Source organism: Caenorhabditis remanei, chromosome I (assembly GCF_010183535.1).
Source record: "Caenorhabditis remanei strain PX506 chromosome I, whole genome shotgun sequence".
Classification (NCBI taxonomy): Eukaryota; Metazoa; Nematoda; class Chromadorea; order Rhabditida; family Rhabditidae; genus Caenorhabditis; species Caenorhabditis remanei.
Genome location: NC_071328.1, coordinates 5,413,023 through 5,427,526, shown reverse-complemented (window position 1 = coordinate 5,427,526; position 14,504 = coordinate 5,413,023). Strand labels below are relative to the sequence as shown.

At 38.7% G+C, this 14,504-nt stretch overlaps 7 protein-coding genes across 7 annotated transcripts; 4 read left to right on the top strand and 3 right to left on the bottom strand.

Moving 5' to 3' along the window:
• Positions 1-48: 48 nt before the first annotated feature.
• On the top strand, positions 49-2,097 carry GCK72_000924 (uncharacterized protein; the record flags this gene model as incomplete). Its single annotated transcript, XM_003098763.2, has 7 exons — positions 49-463; positions 508-689; positions 739-815; positions 865-990; positions 1,039-1,293; positions 1,348-1,554; positions 1,605-2,097. The coding sequence occupies 7 exons, from the start codon at positions 49-51 to the stop codon at positions 2,095-2,097; spliced, it is 1,755 nt and encodes a 584-aa protein (XP_003098811.2).
• A 263-nt stretch (positions 2,098-2,360) lies between these two features.
• On the top strand, positions 2,361-3,151 carry GCK72_000923 (uncharacterized protein; the record flags this gene model as incomplete). The annotated part of the gene is made up of 4 exons (XM_003098747.2): positions 2,361-2,561; positions 2,711-2,824; positions 2,873-2,932; positions 2,999-3,151. 4 exons carry the CDS (start codon positions 2,361-2,363, stop codon positions 3,149-3,151), a joined length of 528 nt encoding a protein of 175 aa, XP_003098795.1.
• A 793-nt stretch (positions 3,152-3,944) lies between these two features.
• On the top strand, positions 3,945-5,009 carry GCK72_000922 (uncharacterized protein; the record flags this gene model as incomplete). Its single annotated transcript, XM_003098759.2, has 3 exons — positions 3,945-4,145; positions 4,637-4,822; positions 4,866-5,009. 3 exons carry the CDS (start codon positions 3,945-3,947, stop codon positions 5,007-5,009), a joined length of 531 nt encoding a protein of 176 aa, XP_003098807.2.
• Positions 5,010-7,568: 2,559 nt separating this feature from the next.
• GCK72_000921 (uncharacterized protein) lies at positions 7,569-10,561 on the top strand (the record flags this gene model as incomplete). The annotated part of the gene is made up of 4 exons (XM_003098738.2): positions 7,569-7,691; positions 7,803-7,979; positions 9,447-9,683; positions 10,496-10,561. 4 exons carry the CDS (start codon positions 7,569-7,571, stop codon positions 10,559-10,561), a joined length of 603 nt encoding a protein of 200 aa, XP_003098786.2.
• A 76-nt stretch (positions 10,562-10,637) lies between these two features.
• GCK72_000920 (uncharacterized protein) lies at positions 10,638-12,034 on the bottom strand (the record flags this gene model as incomplete). The annotated part of the gene is made up of 2 exons (XM_003098746.2): positions 10,638-11,230; positions 11,773-12,034. The coding sequence occupies 2 exons, from the start codon at positions 12,032-12,034 to the stop codon at positions 10,638-10,640; spliced, it is 855 nt and encodes a 284-aa protein (XP_003098794.2).
• A 623-nt stretch (positions 12,035-12,657) lies between these two features.
• Positions 12,658-13,100, bottom strand: GCK72_000919 (uncharacterized protein; the record flags this gene model as incomplete). The annotated part of the gene is made up of 3 exons (XM_003098775.2): positions 12,658-12,811; positions 12,858-12,978; positions 13,028-13,100. The coding sequence occupies 3 exons, from the start codon at positions 13,098-13,100 to the stop codon at positions 12,658-12,660; spliced, it is 348 nt and encodes a 115-aa protein (XP_003098823.2).
• Positions 13,101-13,257: 157 nt separating this feature from the next.
• On the bottom strand, positions 13,258-14,448 carry GCK72_000918 (uncharacterized protein; the record flags this gene model as incomplete). The annotated part of the gene is made up of 4 exons (XM_003098750.2): positions 13,258-13,482; positions 13,525-13,750; positions 14,119-14,332; positions 14,379-14,448. 4 exons carry the CDS (start codon positions 14,446-14,448, stop codon positions 13,258-13,260), a joined length of 735 nt encoding a protein of 244 aa, XP_003098798.1.
• Positions 14,449-14,504: the final 56 nt, after the last annotated feature.

The window sequence follows — 14,504 nt, the reverse complement described above, 5'->3', positions numbered from 1 at the left end:
AGCAAATCTATTGCTTTCCTCAATTCAGTAATTTTTCAGTCATTAACAATGAAACTGAAGAACGGAAGAAAGAAGAAGAAGTCAGGAGCTCATAACCGTGGAAACGTCGATGCCGCTAGTCAAAAAGATGCTCTTTATCACCAAGAAAAGTTTGTGAAAAAGATTCAAAAGCAAAAATTCTTGGAAAACAAGGAAAAAGAGCTTGCACGACAACCTCATTGTCTCGTTATTCATCGTGGAGATGTCGGTAAATATGTGAAAGGATTGGAATCGGATCTCAGAAATCTAGTCGAACCAAATACCGCCAAAAATCTAAAAATTCTGAAACGAAACAATATCAAGGATTTCATTGTCAACGGTGCAGTTCTTGGGGTAACAAATATGATGGTCTTGACTTCTAGTGATGCCTCTCTTCAATTAAGAATGATGCGCTTTTCTCAAGGACCAACACTCTCGTTTAAAGGTTTCTTTTCATCGTTTTTCCTGTTTTTCAACTTTGATTTTTAGTGAAGCAGTACTCTCTGGCTCGCCATGTTTTCAATATCCAAAAGCGTCCAATTGCTACGGATAAGCTGTTCAAATCATCTCCATTAGTTGTAATGAATGGATTTGGAGACGGAGAGAAGAAGCATCTCTCGTTAGTTCAAACTTTCATTCAGAATATGTTCCCATCGATCAATGTTGATACGGTGAGTTGCCGGTTCCACGAAACATATTTAAAAATCAATGGTTTTTCAGCTCCAAATTGGAAGTCTAAAACGTTGTCTGATCGTTAGTTACGACGAGGAAACTGATGAAATCAGTATGAGACACTAGTAAGTTTCAGTTTAAATATACATTGATTTCAGTTTTTCATTATTTCAGCGCCATCCGTGTCGTCGCATCGGGTCTCAATAAATCAGTGAGAAAGCTAGTGCAAGCAGAGAAAACGATGGGAAAGAATATTCCAAATTTGAGTACCTACAAAGATATCAGTGATTATTTTTTGAAGTGAGTGAGATTATATTATGACAGATCTAATAATCGTTCATATTTTAGTCCTGGTCAATTGAGTGATTCTGAATTCGAAGGAGATCAACAAGAAGTGGAACTTCCGCAAAGTATTTCTGAGCAAAGTGGCTGCGGTGCAGGTCAGAAAAGTAACGTCCGTCTGCATGAAATTGGACCCCGATTGACGTTGGAACTGACAAAAATTGAGGAAGGAATCGATGAGGGAGAGGTTCTTTATCACAAGCATCACGCAAAGACTCCTGATGAGTTGATCAAGTTGAGAGCTCATATGGATAAAAAGAAGTGAGTTTTTCAAATCATCAATGTTGAAATTTTGTAAAAACTATTATTTTTCAGACAAATGAAGAAGCGTCGTGAACAGGAAAGCGAGCAAAGAGTCATTCGTCGATTGACGATTGCTAAAGAACAACAAGATGCTGAGGAGGCAGAAGAGAAGGCGATTCGGGAAACTGCTGCACGTAGGCAAGCTGCCGCCACCGGACAAGTTGAAGAAGTTGAGAATCAGAAGGAGAAGGATAGAGAGATCGCCATGAATCGGGAACGGTAAGCTCTTGAAACTGTACCTCAATATTCTAATTTTTCAAATTTCGCAGAGATCTGAAACGCGCCAATGAGGAATGGGGAACCACTGATAATCCAAAGAGAGGAAGATATGAAGATGGACGTGGAAGAGGTCGAGGTGGTGGATTCAGAGGAAGAGGCGACGAGGGTAGTTATCGTGGTCGTGGTGGAAGTGGAGATCGAGGAGAATCCAGTGGAGGTTACCGTGGAAGAAAAGATGACAGTAATGGATACAGAGAAAGGAGTATGGATCGTGGAGGCTTCCGAGGACGAGGTGGAGATCGCGGCGGATTCGGAGGTGGTGACCGTGGTGGATTCCGAGGAAGAGGTGGATTCGGAGGTGGTGACCGTGGTGGATTCCGAGGAAGAGGTGGCTTTGGAGGCGGTGATCGCGGTGGATTCAGAGGACGAGGAGGATTCGGTGGTGGTGACCGTGGCGGCTTCCGTGGAAGATCTGGATCTCGTGGTGGAAGTCGTGGCGGTGGAGGAGACGGACGTGGCGGAGGATACCGAAGCCAACGTTAAATATCTATGTTACAGCCTTTTATTGTTGTTTCTTTCTCGTTTTTTTGTTTTTATCTTTTTTCTTGTTCGTTATTGTTATCGTTATAATCTTCCGTACCGTTTACAAAAAATAAATTACCCCAGACAACAAAAATTACCCAATCAGCGGGACATCTTGACGCCGCCATGTCGGCGAAAATGTTTACCGGTACGTATGGCCGTCCAAGGTCATCCGTTTGCTAAAAACCCACAGTTCTTTTTCTTCCTCTTTAGATTCATTCATCATGCAAACTCTGGTTCTCTTCTTCTTTTCCTCAGTCGTCGTCTTGGCAAACGGCGCCGTTCCATGCGATCATCTGGATGCAATCAAATCATTGGAATGCAAGCCATTATTAGGAAAATTAGCTGGAGAAATGGCGAAACATTCCGATATGCCACCTCCAGATGAGCTCAAACAGTTCTCCACGATGTGTCAGGAAGCGTTGGTTAGTTTTTGTATTGGAAAAAGGAAACGTTTCTCTATGCTCTACACACGAGTGATTTATATGCGCGATTGGCTCAGCTGGTCGTATTTTTGTCCCACGTCCGGAAGATCGGGGGTACGAACTTTTGTGAAAAAAAACTTTTTTTTTAGTCCTGTATGGAAGGAATCAAATGCGATGTACTTCGAAACGCTACAGTTCTCATTGCGAAGACATGCACTGGAATCAATTTGATGTCTGGTCCATTCGGAAAATGCATTGATACAGTAAGACCTTTTTTTTCTGTAAGTGGGAAATTAGACCATGTATTTTAGCTCCGCAGCACTCCTCCATCACTCAAAAAGTATCCATGTGGACGGTTTTTGCAAACTGAGGCAAGTATTGGCTCCACCCACTGTGGGCGGAGCCTAGTTATTTTAAGTTCAGAAAATGATTTTCAGAAAGGACGCCCTGGAAACTGTCAAATGTATCAGGATGAATTCGAGTGTACGAAGAAGTTGACGAAGGATAAATGTGGAGAGGAGGCGGTGGAATCGATGAAAAAACATATGGATTACATTTTAGGAATGATGGAATGTGATGCGAAGGAATAGAAATAAATGCATTTGAAATGTTAAAAGATTTGAGAAAGTAGAATGTAGAATCTGAAAACGAGGAAGGAGTAAAAGAGTTTTGAACTTTTTCTTCTATATGTATACAGTAGCGGCCAAAAATATTTTTCAGTTGAAAATGCCCAACTTTGAGGGCGTGTCATAGTAAAACTAACTGTCCCACAAAATAACTTTATATAGGATCAAACAGACCAAGAGTAGAACTTCATTTTTGTAGTTGATAACTTTTCTATACGAATGCTCCTTAGAGAGTTACATCTCGACAAAGTAATTTCGCCCTCAAATCGTCCCATTTCAGTGCAAAATAGTGCGGTTTTAAAGGTGTCCACTTAACATGACCATAACTCTTTTGGGAGTACTCGTACAAAAAAGTTATCAACTACAAAAATGAAGCTCTACTTTTGATCTGTAAGATTCATTAAAAGTTATTTTGTGGGACAGCTAGTTTTACTATGACACACTCTCAAAGTTTGGCATTTTCAACTGAAAGACGCCAAACTTAATATACTTTTGAGCGGTACTGTAGGTATGTTCTTGAAATCCCTTCAGTAAAACATCATCCGAACAACAACCAACAGACAACATCTAAACACTGAAACACACGTGTACGCATCACTTGAATTCGTCTAATTCTGACTTCTTTTTCTCCATCTCATCATCAATATCGCCACTGACTTCAAATTTGAAATCGTCATCAACCAAAAGTCATTCCCCCTTCTGTCTCCCACACCATTTCAATCAGTTTCATTTTGAACCGAAACTAATTAAATTGAAAATGTTCCATGTTCTCCTTTTCTCCGTCTTATTCGTATTCCCTATTCCATCCACATCAGAACATTGTGATCAATCTATTCTATTATCACTCTTCAAATGTTCCGATATTGCTTCCAATCTGACAATTCAACTCCAGAAATTAAAAGATATGCCGCCGGCGAGTCAAATGGGAATATATGTGGATATGTGTGAATCTTATTTGGTAGGTCTCGGTGGAGACTAAATATAAAGAGTGTAAAATTCTGGAGATAAAGTTAATGGCTCGGAGCTTGAACTTGAAGAATCTGAGTTTCTGTATCTTTATTTTTATGGTTTTTTGAGATTCCATATTCTCAACTTCGTTTTTTAGACTTCTCTTTTTTCTGGATTTCGATTTTTTGCGCTCAAAGTTTTCGAACTCCAAGATTCTTGAACTTCAGATTTTTAAAAAAAACTTCACATTCTTTTCTTTTCGGAATCTTTGTCTGTGACCGACTTTCCTAAGTTTCTTTATTTCTAAACTTTCAAGTTTTTATGAGTTTTTGAAATTCCTCAATTCTGTAATTGCGAAGAAATTAATTCAGTGTTTTTTTTAATTCCTAGACTTTCAAAGTTCGGAAATTTCAAACACATACAGTTTTCGATCTCTCACATAAAAAATTGAAATACTATCACAAAATTGAATGTTTGAATTCATAATTGTTTTTTTTTCAGTTTTGTCTGGAAAAAATCGAGTGTCCAGATGCTCAAAAACACCTGCAACCAAGAGAGAAAGCGGTCACTTCAATGTGTAATGGAATGAAGTTTATGGCAGGTCCATTTGGGAAATGTGTCGAAAAGCTTCGTTCCAACAGTCCATCTCTCAAAAAGTATCCATGTGCAAGACATCTCGTTAATAAGGTATGTCAGTGTGTCTGTGTGTCCATTCGAATGTTGCTTTAAGGTCGGGCGGCCTGGAAACTGTGAAATGTATCAAAAAGAAAACGAATGCACTCAGAATCTTGTGAAGGATCAGTGTGGAATCGAGGCATTGGACGAGTTGGAAACACATAAATCTTATATTTTGAGTCAAATGCATTGTAAATAAGTTCTCTGTCCAGTTTATTTTATGACAGTTTGATGTAGATTATTTTGTATTTAAGACATTGCTTTTCGTATTGAAGTTTTAAAAAGTTTGTGTTTTTTGGTAGTTTGATATTTATGGAATTTTTGTGGGAATATCTAGGCAACAAGTTAAACAATATTTCATTTATTTTGAGCTGATATTTGTTTTGAAATAAAAACTACTGAGATATGTAAACTATGTATCTGACATCGAACAGTGTAAGTTTACAGAAAAAAGACGTCAATCACAGGCTCAATAGGTCCACCATAGACCGCACCGGGCTTATTCTTTTTTTTCCCAATCGAAGAATTGAGAAATTTGAGTCTACAGTATTCGCCTATAAGCCCCGCCTATTTCACATAGTAATTATAATGACTGGCGGAACCCGTGAGATGTCGAGCACATCGCTAGAGGTGGGTATATATATAACTTGTCGATTCATATATAGATGTGTAGGAGTACACAAGACAGGATGTTCAGCGATGAGCGTTCGGTGACTGGATGATCAAAAATGGTCATCATCTGGTGACTGAATGTTCAGCGATGAGCATCCGGTTATAGCATGTTAATTACTGAGCATCTGGTAACAGGATGAGCAGAAATGGTCATCCAGATGTTCAGTAGTGAACATCAGCAGCACCAGAACATGAGGAGGAGTCCTATCAGCCAAGAACTTGAGGAAAAGTCCACGTGGAGCCCAGAATTTGAGGATGAGTCCTAAAGGAGCGCAGAACTTGAGAAGGAGTCCAGGAGTAGTCCACGAGGAGCCGTTAATTTAAGGAGGAGTCCACGAGAAGACCAGAACTTGAGGAGGTGTCCTACCAAGAGCCCACAATCGGAGCCACAAGTCGTCCACGAGTCCACGACCACCGGACGAACGATCCCAGAACCTACAACCGGATGAGGAGTCCACGGAAGAGTTCAGAACTCAATGAGGATGTCATGAGGAGCCCACAACCGGCAAGAAGGCAAGGAAAAGGAAACAAGTTAGGAGTACCAAGACCGGCCGCGAATGAGCTCGGTACTGGTCTGGGGGTGGGAGACATTGGCGTTCTCGGGCGTAGGGCAAACGGGTAGGTCAAATGGTGTGACGATAACAAAATGTGAGAGGCATGGAGAGGCAGAATTATTTCGTTTGATCCAGCCCATACATTATTTAAGACTCGGAGACTGTTCTGTCTTGAGCGAATAATACGTATGTTCTGTTGATCTCCATTGACACTGACATTGAGTTTTGGAATTTTCTGAAATTTAGAAAATGAACATTTGAAGAAAGTAAAGTTTAAAAATACCTGATCGTTTCGTACTGATTCTAAAACCTAAAAAAAATACTTGCATGTAAAGAAAAATGTATTTTCGATATCAGCAGATCAAAGCAATTACAAAACAAGATATAAATCAGAACGAATATGAAAACTCACAAAATGAAACCAAAATGGGGTTTTGGAAAATTCTGAAAATTTTGGCTTCATCTAATTTTTGTTTTCAGCTATTCACTCTATATGGTTTTAGTCATCAAGAGAGCCCGTTCTCTTCTACTTTTGGTATCTCAAAATTTGGATGAAGCGTTAGTTTCTATAGTCTTTGTTACTGTGGGATTACTGTAACCACAGAAATTCGGCAATTGAAAAACGGAACTTGGAAACTTCAAAATATATTTGAAAAATCAATGTTTTCACAAGCACTTAGTTTTTGTACTCGTTCAATTATTCAGGATCAACGGAGTTTTTGTAAAACTCATGATCTTCAATTTTAGAAAATTTGAAAACATTTATTGAAATTCAAAACGATTTCGAGATTGAACCATTTGTAAAATGATTCGTTTCTGAAATTTAGTGTAGTTTCATTAAAAACGAGTGGAACCAGACTACGATAGTTGTACGGAATGACATTTTTCGGTTTCCGGAATCCGGAATCCGGAATCCGAAATCGGAGTGAAAATTTTCAAAACCCGGAATTTCAGAATCCGGAATTTAATATGATTTGCTAAGTTAGCAAGACCAAGCCATTTTTCAAGTGTATTTATTGATAAATTAAGTTTAAAACTAGTTTTAAGGATCAAACCACAAAAAAAGAAGTACAACAGTCGTCTTTTAAACTCAAAAAATTCAACATTTAAACTTCCGGATTTCAGAAATCGGAAACTCAAAAAACCGGAATCCGGAATCCTGTACCAGAATTTCAAAAACCCGGAATTCCGGAATTTCGGAATCCGGATTCCGGACAACTATTCAGACAACTATCAAAATCTCCCTGCCAATGCGAATTGTGTCTATTGAAGAACCAACAAAAAAAGAAAATCGAAATCAAAAAACATTTGAGACTCTCTTCTATTCACCACACCCATTCTCTACATCATCACGTTTACTACTCGTGGTATTTGTAATAACCTCCTCCTCCCTACTCTCTCTCATTTTTGATTTGATATTCTCTTTTTCATCTTTTTCTCTCCAAGTCATACAGTATCTCTTCTCGTCTTCTTCTTGCAATCAAATTCTGAAAGAAAAATAATTTTCTGAAGAATTCATTTCAGATAGAAAGATGGTTTTTCTGTTTGATGATGTACCAATTAAGGAGTATTTCAAAAAACTTTTCAACTTCTACGTCGATTTTCAAGCTCAGAACCCAAAGTATCGATGTATTTTCGGAAAAGTTCATGTGCTGGTGAGTGTGTTTTTACGGAATTTGAATATTTTTTTGGTCTCTTTTTTGATGTTTGGTGACTGAATTCGAACGGATTTTCCGAATTTTAAAGAAATTAATTGTTTTTTTCAGAATGCGGCCAAAGTGCTCCTCCTCCTTGAAATATTCCTCATCATTCCCCTCTATATCCTCTTCCTTTTCCCATGGTGGTTGATGTGGATTGGATTCCATCTTGTTCTTATACTCATCACAATTTATGCTCTTCGGAAAAAGAAACATCGATTCATGTGGCCAATGGTTCTGTTTACGGTGAGAAAGTTTTCTAAAGAGTTGAGAAAATAGTCAATTTCGAGAAGACGTTGCGAGTTCAAATCTATTGAGTTTTAAGTTTTTTACTAGAAAAAGTCTAGATCTTTTTGTGGTTTACCAATTTTTGTACAGTCTCTTTGAAAAAGATTATAAGCAATTTACAGGTCAAAATGTTGTAGTCCTTGGTCGTTTTCAGTTGAAATTCTCCAATTTTGAGAGGGTGTCATAGTAATTCTGATTGTCACACCCTGTAGATTTGTAATGAATCATACAGATTAAAGATAGAGCTCCATTTTTTCAGTTGACAATTTTTTGTAGCGACACTCCCTAGAGAATTATGATCATTTTAAGTGGACAGCTCAAAAATCACACTATTTTGCACTGAAATTGGTCGATTTGAGGAAGAAATTACTTTGACGATATGTAACTTGCTAGGGAGTGTCCGTACAAAAAATTTGTCAACTACAAAAATTAAGGTCTACTCTTGGACTGTTCGATCCATAAAAAATTTATTTTGTGGAACAATTAGTTTTACTATGACACACTCTCAAAGTTGGAGCGTTTTCAACTGAAAACGGCAAAACTTACCGTAAAAATTGTATTAGAGCGATATGTCGCTCTATTTTTCAACCGCCTCTCAGAAAAATTTTGTGGTTTCAGAAACTCATTAAAGTTAAACGGAAAAAAAACTTTTTTGAAAGTTCTATTTGTTGATCTAGAGGTTACTATTCACGCTGCTTGCAATAAGAACCAAGAAAATACACTGGGATAATCATATTCATGAATCCTGAGTATAGATGGGTGTTGTTCTATTAGAGGTGTCGTTCTATTAGAGGTCTCGCTCTAATACAGTTTTTACGGTACTGTAAGTAATTAAAATTCTTATGATGGCCCCAAGAGCTGACCTCAAAAACAGATCAGTGCCTATTCAGGAAGTGCTTGTACAAAAAACAAGTCTACTACAAAAATAAAGATCTACGTTCGTTTTTTTAACTCACTAAACATTTGAAACAAAAAATCATCCTCTATGTAGTGACAGTTTTCGCCCAATTTTTTGGAATTTTGATATTTTCAGTGAAAAACTGTCAACTTTTAGAGCCTAGTACGGTGCTTGAAATTGTCTGAAGTGTTGAAATTGGTATTTGCTTTGTAGAACAAGACTAGATCTTCATTTTTACAGTTGACAACTTTTTATCAAAAACCATCCCTCGAAAGTTATGGCTCATTGAAATTGGGAAGTTTTGGTTCATTCCTTTTTCTTATTTTCTAGGGAAACGTCAAACCAGAAAGTTGTCAACTTCAAAAATACAGATCTAGACTTGTTTCGTAACATATCCATGAATTCAAAACTTAAACCAATTTCTAAAACTCTTCGTTTTCATTTTGAAAAATATTCCCAACAATTTAACCTTCACTTAACAAAAGGTCACATCTCTTTCTCTCTTTTTCAATTTTTCTTTTTTTCAGCTAACCCAATTCTTCTTCTGGGGAATACTGACATTACTACAACTGCTGATTGCCTTTTTCGATACGCAATCATTTTTGAACTTCTATTCTCAAGGTCATCATGAAGAATTCTTTGAGAAGGCGTTGGTTGTAATTGTCGTCAAACTGATTGTTCTTTTAATTGGAGCTATTTTGTTCTGGAGACTTTCTGTATTTTATGCTGTGAAGAACTACTTTTCGGATCGATTGGAGGGACAGGTGAGTTATGGGAAAAGTTTTGAGTGGGTGGAGAGAGTGAGATGTTCTGAAAGAGTGAGATGATGTCACAGAATAGTTCTCAAGTTTGAAATTTGTATTGTTAGATTTGTCAAGTCTAGACCTACATTTATGTAGTTGACAACTTTTTTATACAACTTGATCCTAAAAAGTTATTAGCCATGAAGTGAGAGTATCTTTTAAAAAGCTGCGTCCCATTTTCATAGACTTATAACTTTCCAGGGAAGGATCGTACAGAAAAGTTGTCAATTCGAAAAATAGAGATCTAGTTTTGAGCTATCTGAAAATATAAAATTTAAAGCAGTTAGTTTTTCTAGAAGTTTGTAGCACTGTTTCAAACTTCCACAAAGAAATTTGTGTTGTAGAAGATTACTGTAGCTTTCTTGCGAGAGATGTAGCTCTCTTTGTATATTTAGCATACTGTAGCTATCCGGGACTACTATAGTGTCTATATTATGGCAAGTGCGCTCTACCGGAATCCTAAAACATTTAGAATTCTGAACTGTGAATGCGATCAAGAATTGTTTTCAAGTCTTTTAGAGGTTTTCGTACCCCGAAATTCAGTTGAACGTTTCAATTTCATAAACTCAGCAATTGCGCTCCACTGCGAATCCCCGAAGCCTTTCTTATAATAGTTCGGTAGAGCGCGATTGCTAGTTTTCGGCAGCTTTGCTACTGCAAAAAATTCATCATCTCACTCTTTCTCTCCGTTTTTCTTCATTCTTCACACACTATTTTCAAAGTTTCGATAGAGCGCAGTTTCTCAACTATCACAGTAAATTCCCCTTTTTCAGGTGTCCGCCACGGAAGAAAGCAAGGGACTCGAAGGCGTCGCTCAGAAACTTCTTCAACCGGTTTAGACGTCTCCCTAATTCTTTTGATTCCTTTCAAATTCACAATTGTCTTTTTGAATAAAACCATTTATTTCCAAATAAATTAAGCGGTTCTTGGTGGGCATGTACAGTATCCAGCGTCCTCTCCCAACTTTCCACGTGTTCCTGGCACTCCCGCAACTCCGTCCTTTCCACGTTTTCCAGCTCTTCCATTTTCTCCCTTTCTTCCCGGCTCTCCAACAGCTCCATCCTTTCCATCGACTCCTGGCTCTCCTTGAGATCCAGCCTCTCCGAGTGGTCCTTGTGGTCCAGAACGTCCAGCCAATCCGACGGTTGCAATGGTTCCTGGCTGTCCAGCTGGTCCTTTGGCTCCTTGTCTTCCTGGGAATCCAGCTGGTCCCTGGTCTCCAATCTCTCCAATTGGTCCAGTTTCTCCTTGATCTCCGAGTGCTCCACGTGGTCCTTCTGATCCCTTTTCTCCACGTGGACCAAGTGGTCCTGGAGGTCCTGGTGGACCTGGTGGACCGGCTGGACACTTGATGCACTCTTTGGTATCTGGCATCTCGTGCTCAACAACTTCTCCGTCGATTCCATTGTCTCCATCGACTCCATCTGGTCCTGGTTGTCCTGGATTTCCTGGAGTTCCCTTCTCTCCGGCTGGTCCGGCTGGACAGTTCTTGGTTGGCTCAGCGCAGTCTGGAATGGAAAAAAACGTAAAATCAATGTTTCCCCCTGACAAGGGAAGTCTTTGGGGACACTACTTTCAAACTATCTATAAGTTTGGTTATAGGTATTGTCGACTATAGGGAGTCCATTTCTGCAGTCAATTTCTGCTAAATGTCTATGTCAGCCAAGATATGAGCTCTGAAACTTTTCATATGGATAAGCTTTTTTACGTGGAATTCCAAATTGACAAGTAGTATACGCAAGATATTCTCATTTTCGCAACGTACGAGCACAGGTAAACCACTGGGGAACACGGATGGAACCGCGCGGTGGCGTATATACCGCTGATTTGGAATTCCATGTGAACAGGCTTAACCATGTGAAAAGTTTGAGAGCTCATAACTCGGCTCGCAGAGACATTTAGCAGGTTTTGACTGCAGGAATAGACTAGTCGAAAATACCTATGACCAAATTTATAGGTCGTTTGAAAGCCGTGAGATAGATCTTCAAACGTTACCATTTTATCACAGAAAATTTCAAGAATTCCCAACAAAAAAACCCCCGAAACTCACTGCACTGATCTCCATTCCCGTCGCTTCTCTTTCCTCTCAAAAACTCTTTGAGAATATTCGTTTTCTTTGGTGCACTTCTCGACGTCATATCATTCAATCTATGCCACGTGTCATCACTTACCTCCTTCCAATCCTCGAGTTCCCCTCTGATTCTTCCACGGAATGAATCCAGCTCATCGAGCATCGAAACCGAATAATAAATAGTGCAAAGTGTTGCCAAGAAGGCGGTCGTCGAGACACTTCCAATCACGAATTTCCACATGTTTTCGAATGAGAAAAGTGGCTTCGAATGATGGAATCTATCGTTTTATAAGGGAGAGAAAACTGATGAAAAAGTTGAAACGATGCGGTTTCATTTGAAGTTTTCTGCCGTTTTGTTCGCATGATAAAACTGGATATTTAGAAAAAAATGTTCTGGTGGATCAGAAGAAATATGAAAAAAAAACACAGTTAGGCGATCAGAAGAACCTGAAAATCTGGGGCGCCTTGGGCGCGTTTTCAGTTTGATCTACCGTACTTTGCTGGTTGGTTATCAATAGGCGAGATAATTAACGTTAACAAAAAACAGACGGCAAAGAAGACATCTGGAATTACAGACACACAAACCGACAGGACATCCGGATATCTGGAGTCACAGAAAGACTGATATCGTTGTAAAAAAGGTTCACAAAAAACTGAAAAGTTCGTTATACGAATCTCAAATTTTAATATTTTTTGAACAACTTCTTTTTTTTCAACCATTCCCAAATTTGGAAAAAAATTCCCAAATTCCCTTAAAAAATAGAAGATTCTTCCGCTTTCAGCGTATTTTATTTCTCTCGCACAACCAACAAAGTAAATCAAAAAAAGAGTAAAAACAGTGAATTTTCGAGAAAAAAACATAAATTATTGAGATTTTTTGTAAATCTTCTTGCATTTGAGATAGGCTGGAGGGATGGGTTCGACACGACAGCACCGATCGAGTGGAGTGATTCCGAGTTGTTTCATATTTCGTGCCGCTTCCATCTCATCGTGAAGTGTCGCTTTTAGTACAGTATACCTGGAATCAAACATTGGTTTCAGTTTTTAAAAAGTCCGAATTATACTTTTCAACTTCACTCGAATCTGTCGCTTTGATCGTGTGCACTTTATCGAATTCCAGTGTCGTTTTCATAATTCTATCTGTCGGTGTATTCAAAGCTTTATCAATTGAATTCGCTTGTTCGGCTGAAATTTTGAGAAAATAAATTTTGAACTAGTTGGGAAAAAGACGGACTTCCTGCTGCAGTTGCTTTTAAAAGCGCATCCAAACTGCTCACATGTTTTCTTTTTAGTGGAGTTGACTTCATTTTCTGAATAGGAGAAAATAGAGAATTAGTTATTTATGAAAACTGGTTAAATGTAAAGTAAGATAGAGAATTTGGGAACATTACTGGAACGTAAAAGTCAAAACGACATTTAAAAGAAGTATTTATTCAAAATTAGAAATCAAAAAATTTAAGATATTTATGTATGAAACAGCTTCAATAACTTGCTTCCTGTCTTCAATTTACTCAACGACGGCGTCTTATGAAGTGGTGCTGGAGTCTTCGTTGTCGACGTCTTCGCACGAACTTGTGATGACCGAGACGACGATCGGAGTGACGAGAAAGCACCTTTTCGTGGAGTGATGATCTCGGAATCTGATGAGCATTGTCGAGGAGATGGGCTGCGAGCTCCCGAGATTATGTTCTGAAAAAAAATTTAAAATTTGGATTATTTTGATTTCTCTACCTGGAAAATCGAATGCAGACTCTGAGTGAACTGCCGAAGATCACTGGCAGCTGAGCACTCCGCAAAGTAAGCTTTTTGTTGAGAAGCGAGTCGTTCTCCTTCAGTTTCAGACACTTGTCGATATCTTTCCAAATCACTCTTGTTCCCGACGAGAAGGGTTCGATGTTCACGAGGACACAAGACATGCTCGTGACGGGAGATTCGTTCGAGTATTCCTTCGGCGTATCTGGAATAAAAGGATGGGGTTTTCGAGTTGTGGTGGAATACTAAACGGAAAGAAAAACTATGTTTATCGTTCAGAAATGAATCATAGAAAATCCTGAAATCAGCTGCACAATTAGTTTTCAAAGGGTTCACGTTAGATAAGAGTTACCTACATTTCTATAGAATTGTGACATCTGAAAATCAAAGGTTTCGAAAATTATCTCAATTTACTGACAAGCCGTATTTTTGGTTAAAAATCATGCAATTACTCGGATCTGGCGCATCTTTGGCCCGTTTAAAATGCGAATTTTCCTGGAATTTGTGGCTGAAAATAGAGCAATCTATAGCCGAATTTTTTAAAACTCTGAATTTTTTTGGTAGAAAACTCACTGAAAACTCAATTGACTGGTGACGTCATACACGACTACATACACATCTGCCCATGCAATCCATCTCATTTCGTCTTTCGTCGCACTCTCTACAGTATCCATCATCCAAACCATCAGACATTGCCCTCCGACTGTTTCTTGCCGGCAGTAGTTGTCTTCGAGAGTAGAGTCATACTCTCCAATGAATCGTTTCGTGATGTATTTCACTGCTACGGCTGAAATTTCAAACTTGAAGAACTTTCAGCTATCAAAAAGACTCACCTGATTTTCCAGACCCGGACATTCCAACCAAGGCGACATGAAGCTCGCGGAGAGGTGCACTGCTTCTCATATTTGTTAGTAGTCAAGAGTAAAGAGGAACAAAGGGAAAAGAGAGCTCCGGGACGT